Source organism: Dendrobates tinctorius, unplaced genomic scaffold (assembly GCF_039654945.1).
Source record: "Dendrobates tinctorius isolate UK_male_01 unplaced genomic scaffold, ASM3965494v1 ptg000111l, whole genome shotgun sequence".
Lineage (NCBI taxonomy): Eukaryota > Metazoa > Chordata > Amphibia > Anura > Dendrobatidae > Dendrobates > Dendrobates tinctorius.
In genome coordinates this window covers 26,310,135-26,326,358 of record NW_027361779.1, presented here as the reverse complement: position 1 = coordinate 26,326,358, position 16,224 = coordinate 26,310,135, and the positions used below count along the sequence as shown (strand labels likewise).

The 16,224-nt window shown below is 41.2% G+C and overlaps 1 protein-coding gene across 4 annotated transcripts in view; it reads right to left on the bottom strand.

Moving 5' to 3' along the window:
• The window catches only part of RNGTT (RNA guanylyltransferase and 5'-phosphatase), a 601,184-nt gene that overhangs the window by 525,715 nt on the left and 59,245 nt on the right, over nt 1-16,224 (bottom strand). For all 4 annotated transcript variants that reach the window (XM_073589590.1, XM_073589589.1, XM_073589588.1 and 1 more), the window contains exons 5-6: nt 16,100-16,175; nt 12,046-12,289 (exon numbers count right to left, since the gene is read on the bottom strand). In XM_073589590.1, the coding sequence (XP_073445691.1) occupies nt 12,046-12,289; nt 16,100-16,175 (320 nt within the window). The remainder of the gene's footprint in view (nt 1-12,045; nt 12,290-16,099; nt 16,176-16,224) is intronic.

The following is a 16,224-nucleotide window of genomic DNA, read 5'->3' as shown; positions in this document are numbered from 1 at the left end:
CCTCTCACAAAAAAGTACGCCGCAGCTTATCTGGATTATATTGTGATCTTCAGCCCAGATTGGGGAAGTCACCTGCAGAAGGTCCAGGTGGTACTGGATGCCCTGAGGAAGACAGAGTTTACCATAAACCAAAAGAAGTTCACCATGGGGAAAGAGGAGGCAAAATACTTGGGCTACATCGCCAGAAGGGGAGAAATAAAGCTGCAAGTAAATAAGGTGGGAGCAATCCAAAATTGGCTGCAACCAGTCAAACAAGTTCGAGCATTTCTGGGACTAGTGGATTACTATCTTCAATTTATCCTGAATTTCACCATGACAGCCGCCCCCTGACAGATCTTAAGGGCACAAAGATGTTTATGGTCAAGTGGTCCTCTGAAGAAGATGGCATTCCAGGAATTAAAGCTCGTCCTATGCAAACAGTCGGTCTTGGTCGCACCTGACAACACAAAGAAGTTTGTGGTCCAGAAGGACATCTCGGAGGTTGAGTTGGGAGCTGTGTTGTCCCAGGAAGTAGATGGGGACAAACATCCAGTCTTAAACCTGAGTAGGAAACTCTCCTTCTGTGAAAATAAGTATGCCATCAGAGGGAAAGAGTGCTTGGCCATCAAATGGGCAATAGACAAGCTGAGATACTACATGTTAAGCAAGAAGTTCAGTTTAGTGTCAGACCATGCACCCCTCAGATGGATGAGGGAAAGAAACGGGAAAAATTCCCAGGTAACTAAGTGGTTTCTGGTGCTCCAGGACTTCAGCTTCTACGTCGTGCAGAGGCTAAAAAAGCTACATGGTTAACGCAGATGCCCTATCCAGACTTCCCTGGTTGGTGAGTGAAGGTGCCAAAATTCCAGCTTTGGGCAAAGGGGAGATATGTGACTAAGTCGCTGGCAAAGTGCTGGAGGGGAGACATGTTTCACTGAGGCCATTAGCTTCAGTGATTCGCAACCCAGAAGTTTCCAACAGCACACTATGTGTTGAGAGGGGTCAATTGGGTGGGAGGTTGTCCACCTTATTGTCACAGTGATGAGGAGGCAAAGAAAGCAGCAACATCCAAATACCATCAAAGGGCAAGACAGGTCCTGAAGAGCCAGCTCAATGGGAAGAATACATATCAATACATATGCCCTGCCAGTTATCAGATACCATGCTGGCACAGTGTGCTGGCCAAAAGAAGAAATGGAAGCTGCAGATGTGAAGACATGAAAGCTTATCACAATGCATGGAGGTCTCCACCCTAAGTCTAGCACACAAAGATTGTATACCAACAGAAAGTAGGGTGGTCGAGGATTGATAAGCATCCAAGCTACAGTCATGGATGAAACAAGTAGTATCCAGGAATACATCAGAAAAAGATGAGATGCTGAGAACTAGCGTAAGGCAGCAACAACAACAAACCTGAAAAGGAAGAAGATGAAGCACCATGGCAAGACAAGCTGCTGCATGGGATGTACCATCGACAGATAATGGAGGTGGCCGATATGGAAAAATCCTACCAATGGCTGGAGAAAGCTGGACTCCGAGACAGCACAGAGGCACTAATCATAGCAGAACAAGAGTAAGCACTAAGTACGCGATCCATAGAAGCAGGAATCTACCACACAAGACATAACCCAAGGTGCAGACTATGCAAAGAAACCTCAGAAACCGTCCAACACAAAGTGTTAGGATGCAAATTGCAAGCAGAAACAGCGTATACCGAACGCCACAACCAAGTAAAGGGAATTGTATACAGGAACATCTGCACAGAATATGGGTAAGTCCCCCTAAGCCAAGGTGGGAGAGCCCAGAAAAAGTGGTGGAGAATGAAAGGGCTGGGACTTTAAGATCCAGACGAACAAGCAGTTGTTAGCTAACCAACTAGACACTGTGATAGTAGACAAGGATCAGAAGACAGCAATGATAATATATGTGGCAGTGCCAAGTGAAAGCAACATCAGAAAGGAGGAATATGAGAAGCTGTAGCACTACCAGGGCCTCAAAGGAGAACAGGAGAAGATGTGGAAGTTGACGGCAACAGTGATTCCAGTGGTGATCAGAGCACTTGGAGCTGTGACCCCCTAAGTTGGAAGAATGGCCACAGCAGATCAGATCCCAGGAGAAAGGTCAACAAAGACCACACCCATCGGGGTGAGAAAGAGATATATATATATAATTAATATATATATATATATATATATATTTATTATACACACACACATTAAAAAAAATTATTATTTGGAATACTGCTGATTTTGCAAGTTTTCCTGCCTACAAAGAATGGTGAGATCTGTAATTTTTATCATGGGTATACCTCAACTGTGAGAGAGTCACAATCTACAGAAAATCACATTGTATGATTAAATTGCATTTTATTGCATGAAATAAGTATTTGATCACTACCGACTAGCAAAAATTCTGGCTCTCACAGACCTGTGTTAGTTTTTCTTTAAGAAGCCCTCCTACTCTGCACTCATTACCTGTATTGCTTGCATCTCTTTGAACTGGTTACCTGTATAAAAGACAGCCGTCCATACACTCAGTCACACACCAACCTCTCCACCATGGCCGAGACCAAAAAACTGTCTAAGGAAACCAGGGACAAAACTGTAGACCTGCACAAGGCTGGATTGGGCTACAGGACAATAGACCAGCAGCTTGTTGAGAAGGCAACAACTGGAAGAAATACAAGGTGACTGTCAATATACCTCGGTCTGGGGCTCCATATAAAGGTCTTGTCTAGTGGGGCAAGGATGATTCTGAGAAAGGTCAGTAATCAGCCCAGAACTACACGGGAGGACCTGGTTAATGACCTGAAGAGAGCTCGGACCGCAGTCTCAAACATTACCCTGAGTAACACACTATGCCATCATGGATGGAAATCCTGTGGGGCACACAAGGTCCCCCAGCTCACACCAGCACATGTCCAGACCCGTTTGAAGTTCAACAATGACTATCTGAATGATCCAGAGGAGGTATGAGAGAAGGTTATGTGGCCAAATGAGACCAAAATAAAACTTTTTGGTATCAACTTCACTCGCCGTGTTTGGAGGAAGAAGGACAAGTACAACTTCAAGAACACTGTCCCAACCATGAAGCACAGTGGGGTAAACATCATACTTTGGTGCTTTTCTACAAGGGGCACAAGACGACTGCACCGAATTGAAGGGGGATGGATGGGATCATGTATCGTGAGATTTTGGCCAACAACCCCCTTCCCTTATTAAGAGCATTGAAGATGGGTTGTAGCTGTGTCTTCTAATACGGCAATAAACCGAAAACACACAGCCAGGGCAAGCAAGGAGTGGCTCCGTAAGAAGCATTTCAAGGTCCTGGAGTGGCACAGCCAGTCTCCAGACCTGAACCCAATAGAAAATCTTTGGAGGGAGCTGAAATTCAATATTGCCCAGCAACAGCCCCGAAACCTGTACGAATTAGAGAAAATCTGTATGGAGGAGTGGGCCAAAATCCCTGCTGCAGTGTGTGCAAACTTGGTCAAGAACTACACAGGAAACATCTGACCTCTGTAATTGCATACTAAAGTATCTGTACCAAATATTTAGTTCTGTTTTTCTTGAATCAAATACCGTACTTATTTCATGCAATATAATGCAAATTATGAAAAAATCATAGAATGATTTTCTGGATTTTTTTGCCCAAGAATTTACATTTTGTACATGGAATATCATCCCCATATCAAAGCAGGCTACTTCAACTAGATTCTTGCTCTCTGGCAAACAAACTGTTAATGCACACCCTTCAGAAGAGAGATACAGATGGTCTATAAAAGCTATAACACTACAAAGTGCAGATTTACTGCAGTCTCAGTGCAAGCATCAGAGGAATCCCAGTGGAGAACCCATCCCATGTCAAGTAGCCATCTGTTTCACTGACACCTTACGGACACAATGCCAGAGGGAAAAAAAACTTGAAGAGAAGCAAACATCCATTACTTAGAGGGTCCATTTCATATCATACATAACACAATTAACATTATGTTTTCGCTTTGCTAAGATCAATGTAAGGCTTGGGATTATATAATAACATAGGGTGACATTAAAGTAATGAAACAGTGAAAAGAATGATACAGAAGCATGTAAGCCCCAGTCCCCATCCCTATAAACATCATTGAACTCATGTTGACAGCTATTAAAACTACTGAAGATTATTGGTTGTACGAAAAATCTGAATATATGGCAGCCCTCAAATGAGACAAGTGAGGCATAGATGTCATATTGGAAAAATAGTGGTTTCAAGCTCCAGATAAAAACATTTCTTTTACTGAAAAATATTAAAATGACAACTCCTTGAAAGAAAAGGAAGGGTGGTTGAAGTTTGACAGACAACTGCAACGAGTTTCAAACACAGCTCCAGCGCCTAAATGTAAGCTGAAGTAGAACTTATATTTTCTGGTGTACCCAATAAATTGTAGATCTAAACATGAAATTTGAGTGGAATGAGAAGAAAAAGTAAATTTTAAATTGAGGTTATTATTGTTTATGTACTCAATGAACTTTGGTATGTCAGATACATTGCCTCTCCAAATGAAGAGGTTGTCATGTCGTCAATGTACACAACCGTGTAAAAGTTTAGAGTCACTTTGTTTTTCTTTCAAAAATAAGGAAATTCTCAGTTTTTTCCAATGAAGCTAACATTAAATGATTCAGAAACAGACTCTATTATTATTAATATTTATTTATATAGCGTCATTGATTCCATGGTGCTGTACATGAGGGGGTTACATACAAATTACAGATATCACTTACAGTAAACAAACTAACAATCACAGACTGATATAGAGGGGAGAGAGGACCCTGCCCTTTCGGGCTTACATTCTACAGGATGGTGGGGAAGGAGACAATATATTGTTAATGTGGTAACTGACTATTCTAGCTGCAAACGTCTGGTTTGTAATGCAGTATCTTCATAGGTGTACAGAGGCCCATTTCCAGCAACCATCACTCCAGTATTCTTATGGTACTTTGTGTTTGTTAACTGTGTTAGAAGGCTAATGGATGGTTAGAATACCCTTGAAAACCCTTGTGCAAGTATGTTAGCACAGCTGAAAACAGTTTGGCTGATTAGAGACGCTATAAACCTGACCTTCCTTTGAGCTAGTTGAGAATCGAGAGCATTACATTTGTTGGTTCCATTAAACTCTCAAAATGGCCAGAAAAAAAGAAATTTCATGCGAAACTCGACTGTCTATTCCTGCTCTTAGAAATGAAGGCTATTCCATGTGAGAATTTGCCAAGAAACCACCATGGTTACTTACCGGTAGCCGGTTTTTCCGGAACCCATGACAGCACCACATGAGAGGGATCCGCCCCGCCAGGACAGGAACCTACTGAAACATAAGGGGCGGCACCTCTCCCCCGCTTCAGTTGGATTACAGAGCATTGAGAGGACTTCCCGGTTAGTTACACGTTTATCCATCACCACATCACACAAATGCACTCAACTATTGTGCACACCCATATGGTGAAAAGAGGGGGGGGGGGAAATATACGGGTGCTGTCATGGGTTCCGGAAAAAACGGCTACCGGTAAGTAACCATGGTGGTTTTCCCTTCACCCATGACAGCACCACATGAGAGATTTTTGGAGACTTCGAAACACCGTAGGGAGGGACCACCGCTTGCAGCACCCTTCTACCAAAGGTTGAGTCAGCAGAGGAGGATAGATTTAATCTATAGTGTTTAAAGAAGGTTGAGGGTGAAGCCCAGGTAGCGGCCTTACAAATTTGCTCAATTGATACCTCTGCTTTTTCAGCCCAGGAGGTCGCCACGGCTCTGGTCCATGACGGGCACCGCCGCTGTCAGACTGGGATCCCGTTCCAGGACAGGAACCCAACTGAAGCGGGGGAGAGGTGCCGCCCCTTATGTTTCAGTAGGTTCCTGTCCTGGCGGGGCGGATCCCTCTCTCATGTAGTGCTGTCATGGGTGAAGGGAAAACTGTAGATTTCCTACAACGGCGTGTACTACTCCCTTCAGAGGAGAGCACAAACAGGCTCTGACCAGTGTAGAAAAAGAAGTGGGAGGCCCCGCTGCACAACTGAGCAACAAGAAAAGTACATTAGAGTCTGTAGTTTGAGAAATTGACGCCTCACAGGTCCTCAACTGGCAGCTTCAATAAATAATACACCCAAAACGCCAGTGTTAACGTCAACAGTGAAGAGGCGACTCCGGGATGCTGGCCTTCAGGGCAGAGTGACAAAGAAAAAGCCATATCAGAGACTGGCTAATAAAAGGAGAAAAGATTAATATGGAAAAAAGAACACAGACATTGGACAGAGGACGATTGGAAAAAAGTGTTACGGACAGACAAATCCAAGTTTGAGGTGTTTGGATCACACAGAAGAACATTGGTGAGACGCAGAACAACTGAAAAGATGCTGGAAGGGTGCCTGACGCCATCTGTCAAGCATGGTTGAGGTAATGTGATGGTTTGGGGTTGCTTTGGTGCTGGTAAAGTGGGAGATTTGAGCAAAGAAAAAGAGATTTTGAATAAGGAAGGCTATCACTCCATTTTGCAACGCCATGCCAGACCCTGTGGACAGCGATTGATTGGAGCCAATATCATCCTACAACAGGACAATGACCCAAAGCAAACCTCCAAATTATGCAAGAACTATTTAGGGAAGAAGCAGGCAGCTGGTATTCTATCTGTAATGGAGTGGCCAGTGCAGTCACCAGATCTCAACCCCATTGAACTGTTGTGGGAGCAGCTTGACTGTATGGTACGCAAAAAGTGCCCATCAAGCCAAACCAACTGGTGAGAGTGGCTTCTGGAGCATGGGGTGAAATTTCTCCAGATCACCTAAACAAATTAACTGCTAGAATGCCAAGGTCTGCAATGCTGTAATTGCTGCAAAGGGAGCATTCTTTGACAAAAGCAAAATTTGAAGGAGAAAATTAATATTTCAAATAAAAATCTTTTTTTCGAACCTTGTCAATGTCTGGACTGGATTTTAAATTCATTTGGCAACTCATTTGATTATTGAATGTATGAGTTCTCATGGAAAACACAAAATTGTCTGGGTGACCCCAAAATTTGGAACGGTAGTGTATCTGTTATTCCAAATATTTAGAAAAAGGATTGGACTCAAAAAAAGAAATAATTCTATTTCTCAGTATGCCACGACTAAATTAGCTAAAGATGGAGAATATTTTGCACCCATGGATACGCCTCTTCTCTGCAAATAATACGATTAATCAAAAGAAAAAAAAATTGCACTTCATGAAAAAGTGTGAATTGTATTATATAATTTTAGAGATCCATGGAAAAATTGCTCTAGCAGAATTCTAGACCACGTAGTATGGACGTGTACAATGACAGGACGCAGCTTAACCTTGAAAACGCTTTAGACCAAGTTTTCTTCGAAAAGCGTTTTAGAATGTCACATAAATCTTTGAAAAAACCCGTGGTTCTTTGTGCCAATGGCCGGAGGGCAAAATCCAGCCATTCGCCCAAATGTTCTGTCATTAAACCTGTCCCTGATACAATAGGTCTCGTAGAAGGGGGAATTCGTAGCTAATAGGTGGGGAAATTTCTCATGCATCTCAGCACTTTATCACACATCACAATAAACAGACTGTTTCTCTACAGGATTTTGGTATCGATAAACATAGGAAGTTTTAGAGGGGAGGAAACCACAGGAGACACTTACGCACCAAGGAAGCTTTCTAGATGTATAATTTAGAGATGTGATGACGAACCTTTTAGAATCCAAGTGCCCAAACTGAAACCCAAAAAACGCTTATTTATGGCAAAGTGCCAACATGGTAATTTAACCTGAATACTGAGGTTTTAGTTTAGAAAAAAACAACTTGTATTGCTTGTATTCGTCTACTTGTCTGGTTTCAATTATTATGTTAACCTGAATTTCGTTGTGAGTCTTTAAATAAAGAAGTATAAAAAAAAAAAAGAAAAAATAACTTGTACAGAGAGCAGGCGGGGGCAGCAGAGAGCAGGCACAGAAAGGAGCAGAGTTACCAGAGAGCAGATATAAAGAAATATGTTCCGCAATCCATGCACATGCTCCAACAGCACCACCTTGTCTTTTGAATCACAAAGCCAACTCAGTGCCATGCGCCCCGTCACATGTACACCGACGATAGCTGCTGGCCTCTGATTGGCCAACAGCATGTATTGCTGCACACTAACCCGGCAAGTTTGTGCACACCAATACACATCAGCCGGATGCGTGTCAGAGGACGCAGATCCAGCTGAAATAGGGGCTAGCGTCCTGTGCCCACAGGGAAGGCACTGCATGCCATAGATTCACCACCACTGGTCTAGGCATTCCTGATGGTTTGAACATGCGCAAAGATGTTTTATTACTAGAAGTAATAATACATATTTGCATTTCTGTTTCTCTGTTCTTATATATGTATTGTATTTATATATTTTTCCTATTTTGCTGATTTTATAATTATGATAATCTGTTGTATGTAAACATTTCCAATTATCTGTGAAACACTATAATGATGTTCGCATTCCTAGAGTTGTCTTCAGGGGCATCTCCCCTATGTCAGGGAATACAAACACTGATTTAATAATGTATATACTGTATATAGTGTTTGCGCCTTTGTAACAGAGGCCATGTTCGAAATGCGTTGCATTTTTCTGTCAAACTTCTACCCCCCTTCCTTTTCTTTTATGGAGTTGTCATTTTAATATTTTTCAATAGAAGAAAAAAAATTTTTATCTGGAGACCACTATTTTCCTATTGAACTCTTCACCTCGAGTCAGGACGAATCTCCATGTGCCAATATAACTGTGCCCAGGTGAGCTGGCATCTACCTTCCATATATTCACAGACGTCATAAACTGAGGAATAGCTCCTGAGAAACAACTGCTTATTTCAAAGTGACAGAAACTTTACTATAGAAGTAACACAATGTACAAATTACAAGCCACGGCCATTTCAGTTGGAAACATTGTCAGAAAATAGGTTAGGGATTTTTCATGTGTAATTATATAAAAATAAAAAAGCAGAAGCATACAATACCACCAGCCATGTGGATGAGCTTCAAACTAATCTTATCCCCATTTTGTAGAATGTTTCTATAGGAAAGTGACCGGTTGTGCAGATTTTAATATTTGCAGCACGTCAACTTCTGTTGTGAATTGAGCAGATGCGGACGTACCCTAATGTGTCAACATGATGAAAGCTGATTATGTCTGATCAGGATTCAATTAGGAAGAAAAGTGAACTAGACTGTTAAAGTACAATTCACTGGCATGATGATTGTGAACAAGCATCGCTAAAAATGCTGATTTCACGATTATATTGCAATGTAACAGGCTGCCAATCATCCACTGAATGTACAAAAAAGCTCATTCATCATTTGAAACGATCTTTTGCACAGCATAAAAGATCATTGTTTTTGGCAGTGAATCTTACTGTGTAAATAGGACTTGCGCCACGGAGAACCACGGCATCCTATGTGCACTGAGCAACCTTGAGTAGATCGCTTGATGTGCAGCATTTATTTTGGTCTGCCTTTGCAAATAGGTAGTTAAATGACCACTGACCTGTAAGAGTTTACCAATCGGCGGCATTAAGGTGCCATCGGATGGTCTGTGTAAACGGACCATTAGACTAAGGGGACCCAAACACAATTGATAACTGCTGGAACACTGGGTTGGCTGATGGTTTCATCAACATATGAAACCATCAGCCAACCCAGCACTTTGAGGACAGGTTTGAGTACAGTTTCCCTCAATGGAGTCATGTTCGTAGCTGGTAGAGCTATATGATGGTGTTTTTTCTGTGGGATGGTGATATTAAGGAGATTCTTGATTTTGGAGGTATATACAGAATTAAAGTTTACTTTAATAAATTCAACTGAGGAATTACAATTTCTGGATACCTTGGTTTATAAGCAGCACGGTCCCTTATGTACAGATCTACTATTTGTAAAACCAACCGATAGAAATAATATTCTTCAATTTGATAGTAATCATCCACGGAGAAGGATTTACCATAATCTTTACCTTGGAGCAAACTACAAAAAAACAAATTTAAGGCTAAGGCTTTGAATCTTTAACTGGAGGATCTTTTGATGCGTAGATGCCAAACTCCGAAGACAACAAGACTTTATGTCTCCACTTATTGCCCCTTTAGTGGATAGATGGTTTGCATTCTTAAGAGGCACTGAATTATCTAGCGACATTGCACAATTGATGACTAAGTTCCCACCTCATTTATCATAAAGACAGGGCACCAATTTGAGGAAAGGCTGGTTGGAGTCCAATATTGGTTCTTTGAAAAAAAAAAAAAAAAAAAAGGTTCAAACAACTCTGTGCATGCTTAGATGGGTAATTTCCAATGCTTGGGATGCGAACGTTTTGGTAATATGTTGAAAAGTTAGCGGTAAGAGATACCGTACATTATAAAGGATATTCATGTTCATCGAGTTTTCTAATTCAAAATCTTGTCCATGTGGGTTATTCTATGTGGATGAGACTACTATGGAATTATGGGCACATTTTAGTAAACATAAGAGTACAGTTAGGACAGGTCTTGTTGACCCCCCAATACAAAAACATTTTAACAGTCATTTGACAACCATCTTTACGGTGGCAGATCTCCATGATATTGCAATCACGTTACTGTGGTTTTTATGGTATTGAAATGCAGTTGATTGATTGCAGCGTTGAAACCATGTGATCATTGTTAGACCATGCGATCTTTGGTTAGTTGATGACGTGGGGCCTAGTGCAGGATTGGACGGCACCCAGGAATGTGCGGTGGTCTGTATAATAATTACAAAAATTTTACTATTTGTTGCTGGATGACATGTCATGGCCTAGTCCAGGATTGGACAGCGCATGCGCATTGTCATTGGCCTACGGCCCACAGAGTTCCTTTAACCGGATATATGGTTGCTTGGATGACAAGATTGCTTATACACCATTAGAGCGCTGGCTCACTTCCAGAAGACTTGACTTTGCAATCCGTGTTTGTGCAATAATTAAGATATGTATTCTGGAATATTTTAAATATCTAATTATCAATTACAGGCTATGGACTGTGTGATTTTATATATATTATGTACTTTTGATGCATGTGGTGGGTGGAGTAAGGGATGTGAACTAGAGTCCTGATTGGTGTGCTCTTGATTATTTATGCAATTTAAACCTATTTACACCATTTTGTATGTATGGTTGAAAAAGACGTGCATTAGGTTGAAATGCTGCATCCTGTATGGCAGAATAAAAGTTTTATGTATCACCCACACCTGGATTGCTGTACTATGTTTTACTTGTGTATCTTTCCAAGTGAGCTCCTTGTCCCAGGCGTCTACTTATGTGCAAAATTACCATGATCCACACTTATTCAAGACGAGTGCTATGGTCAAAATTTTCTACTATTGATGTTTCATCATTAGCAGCTCTCTTTCCTAACTCCTCCATACACAGGCAAAGCGAGTGCTCCTGTGTACTCTGAAAAAGGCTAATCTTGCCGAAAACAAAAAAGTTTCGCAGTCTGAAATTAGACGCGCTGGAATCTTATTCTCCCCCTATATCATCTGTAAGGGAAGACTTGGGAGACCCTCACACACATTTGACCATTGAACGAGCCTGCAGATATCAGCAGATCTAGCCATCTTACATCGAACGTGTATGGGGGTCTTAAAGAACACCTATCATCATTCTGGGGCTGCCCTGTTTAATTAATAAACCAGTACTCAGATTGCTAGAATAATTTAAAAAAAAAAGTCACCAAATGTCAAAGATTTAATGTAAGATATACAGAACTGCCCGTGGGATATAGTGGGCTCGTTAGGAATGCATTAAAAGGGTGAAGACTTGCAGCAATGACTTTTACAGGGAAAACATCTTGGTTTATGCTATACTGCTGAGACAGGAATTGTCAGACCCTGCCCTGAGAAATACCTCATTAATGCCATAAATATCACCATTATTGAGAGGACATGTCACGGTGTATGGCCACCCTACAATGCAGCATATTACCTATCTTTTGAATGTCAGACACATTTTAAAAGAATAAAATTTGATAAACAGATCATATGAACAGAAAATAAAGAAATAAGTAACTTACGAGTTTTAATCTCTCTTTTTTCTTCCTGTGTAAAGCAGTTCCTGAGGACCCTGGCTCTGCCTCTTGACCAATACCATTCCCCTCATCGTCCACATCGTCATCCTCAAAACACCACTCTGGGAGCTCAGGAGGAGGGGGCGCATCTTCTACATCTCCATAGCGTTGAAAAAGCTCCCTTATGTAATCCGCTTTATAAATACCTGGTGGCCTTGTATGAGCAAAAGTAGCTACCGCAGCCTCGATGCTTATAGGAGAAACACAAAAGAAGCAAAGTTCTAAATGCATGCGCTAGAATCACAAACAACAAATACATATAAGGCTATGTGCACACGCTGCGGTTTTTGCTGCGGTTCTTGCTGCGGTTTTGGCCGTAGCAGTTCTGCAGACAGTGTACAGAAACATGCTCCGCAGGGAAAGCCGCAGAGGAATCCGCAGGTAAAACCGCAGGTCATTTTACTTGCGGTTTTACCTGCGGTTCCGCAGAAAAAAAATCCGCAGACCAATCTGCAGCGTGTGCACATAGCCTATAGTTCAATAGAAAAAGCCATACAAAGATAAAATGGAAAAATCATCAAAAGCTGAAGTACAATAACCACTGTTTAGAAATGACATATACAGACGAGGTCACAAGCAATATTTCTCTAGGGGAAAACATGGATGCCATTAGGCAAATTGGAGAGGTGATCTACAGTGAACTTCTAGTCTGCGGTAATCATAATGGGAGAGCAAACCTGTACACCTTTTTCCAGACCTGAATCCCTTAGAAAAACAATGGGATCAGATAAGTCGCCATGTATACGCTTGCAGCTCTGTACCCCAGAACCTCAATGACCTGAGGGCCGCCCTTCAAGAAGAGTGGGATGCCATGCCTCAGCAGAGAATAACCACTTGTGAACAGCATGATACATCATTGTCAAGCTGTACTTGATGCCAACATGACAAGTTACCGAGACATTGACATTTTTGAGGGGTATACCCACTGCTGTTGTTGGATTTGTCTCGATATATATTTTGAGATGAGGAAATCACCATTGCATATGTTGGTACTTAAATGCCTTATTTTCAAGACAAAATATTACTGTAGCGGGAACGTTTTAAATCTTCAAGAAATTTCACTTGAAAGCCAAATATCCTTAACTTTGTGTGAGTAGTGTATCCAAGAACAGCGACCAAAGGTGGTATTTCCTGATGAAGGGGGCATGAGACCCCTGAAACACGTAGAATAAAACCACTGCAATCATACCGCATTCTCCTGGAATTTGTCTAAAGCGGCAGCGCGGAATATAGCTACGAACTCCCTTTGGATTTATATACAGTAGCTAACATACATGGTTACAGCTCGCCTCCTCTCCATCACAAAGACCTTTGCACAGATTAGAAAAAAATCTCAATAAATCAATAGTGTCATAGACAGTCTATTGCGGTTTATGTCCAAGCTACCGTTGCAAAGACCAGGAAACCTGAATCTAAAAGTAGGTCTAGTGAAAAGTGTAAAAACTGAATTAAAGTGATAAGGAAAATATAAATGTTTAATGTAAAAATGTGATAGAAAACAAATAGATTAGATTCTGAGGATACATTCCCTTTAAGAACTTATCACTTATTCTAAGGATAACTGATTAGCTGATTTGCTGGGGGTCCGCAGCTGGGACTACGAATGATCCCAAGAACTTGGCTTTAAAAGCTTGAGCCCAATTACTGTGTGTATGACTGCTGGAAATGGCAGAGTACAGCAATAGGCCATCTCTACAAGGCCCATAGACAATGAACTTCGACAGGGCATTATACAGCTCATTTCTCAGTATTGGTGAGGGTCCCAATGATGGGCAAACAAAAATCAAGATAATCAGTAGAGGTGAGCAAAAAAAGATTTGTAGGACCCTGACTATGTCTGTAGTCCATGGCACCTGGGTCAGAGCCCTGCAGAACTTCTCCTACTTGATGGCACCTCTGGAGCTTCTTCTGAATAGTAGACCAGTGAGATGTCATCTGTGCGTGTTAATCCACAATAATGAGTTCAAAAAGGTGTTGGCGATGCAGACAGGTATGAGAGGGGAGGTTTACAGGCCTTTGGTCTGGCAGCAATGAACTACTGATGTGGCCAGTGGAGCAAGGTCCTGCCAATTTTTTTGGATCAACTCTACTTGTCAGTTAACCTATGGATAAGTGATTACCTTTTAATGTGGGAGTAACCCTATAACATGTCCATTTACTCCCTTTTAATTTTTTTTATTTAGAAAAACCAATAAAGTTAACGAACATCAAAACTCAATGCTTCATGCAAAAATACATAAGGCCAAGCATTATGGGCACATATACAAATACACATCACCATATTAAAAAGTAGTTGACAACTAAAAACGCACATTAAAAGAACAAAATGGAAAAATAAATTATCGGACAGAGAACATCCTGCAAACCGTTTGTCCTAACATTGCATAAATACCTTTTTACGCCTGCTTAACTGCCTTAAGGAGACGCTGCTAATGTCTGAGTTCTGATTTGTGGCTTTAGCTTAATTGCCAGATTATATGTAATCAAATTAAAATGCCAGAGAAAAATATTGAAAGAACACTTTGAGCCTAAACATTTTGGAGGAGAGTGAAGCAATTATATAAACCAAGCAAGTAAACAGAACAATTAGAAACTGACAGGGCAAATGTCAGGAGCAAGGAAGAGTACAAGGAAGGCAATCTGCAACAACATGAGCTGTACAAAAACAACAAGGCCGTCAAAGAAGACCACTTACTTACCGCCACAGCATAAGTTGGCATTGTACCGTTTCATATAAAGTTTAAATATACCAGGAAAACAGTCATCCGTCCATAGGAAAAGAGCTCCTGCACACCATATCTCTACTACACATTAAAGGGGATTTCAAATAAGTTTAAAAAGTTGGACACAGCTACCAGATAGGTAAATTAAAATAGTGTCCACCAACATATCAATTTATCAGAGGGGCCTCAGATAGCCTGAAGCAATTCCATCATAATAGCAAATAGGTGCTCATGAAACATATAAAAAAAAGGGGCAAGAATTATCCAAAAGACACCACGTCACAAAGAGACAATAAAAAAAGACACCACTTCACAAACCTATAATTAATAAAAAAAAACATCAATCTTTATTGGAGATATAAACATACAAATATAAAGATAGCATGAACCGCGTGTACCATGAGACCTGTATGAGCCATAGAAAAAATAGGGAATCAAGCCCATACATATAGTGGAACAGACCAAATTTCAGGCTGCAGCACAGTTAAATGATCTGGATTAAAGAATACTCACACGTATCCTCTTCTACCTGTCAAATACAGGATATCCTGCCCAACCGGCTAATATTTAGTTTACTTTGGTATCAGCAGTGATGCCTATACACACCATGTGACCGCTGCAGCCACTCGCCTCAGTGACATACAATACAAGATTGCCAAGGCCTGTGATTGGTCACCGCAGCCAAGATAAACAGAAGCCCAGCGAGGGAGGATAGGGGACGAAGCTCTGGCAAGGTGGGTAGTTAAGTGTTTGAGTCTGAATTTTTTACTACTTTTAGCAACATTAGTAGCTGTGGGCATTATTTATATTGTGGAAAAAGAGCTGAAAAATTGGGCTAATTTGACTGGGATCAGGCAATACGGGGAGTCTTAAATGGTTCCCTCTCTGCCTTTTCTGCATGTAGATCCTTGGTAATAATGAATTTTTGCACAGTTACAAGTAGCCTCTGTATATAGGGACATGCTGTGAATGTACAGATACAACCCCCGTTAAACGTCCGGCTCACGTGTGTTAGGGGATTCTCGCTGTTCAAGGCAAGAACTACACAACATTGAAAGACCCCATAAAGTTAAAGGGTTGGATCTATCTGTCATCTATGGCATAGCTTTGGGGTTCCCATCTTAAACAGACGCCAGTATGTGAACAGAGCTTTTAAACAGAGCTACAAGCTAAAGTGGGAGCAGGTATTTTTTTATATGGGTGAGCCAATTTATTAACTTGGGGGTCAAATAAGTTGCAGATGTGAAGGCAATGTTTTGGAGGATACAAACTCTTACCTCCAATCCATCTTCTCAACTAAAAAGGCACAGATTAAGAAACCAGTTCTATTAAAGCCATGAGTACAGTGGACACCTAAGAAAGAAAGAAACAGCCATCATTATGTGAAGGAGTTACATGGATA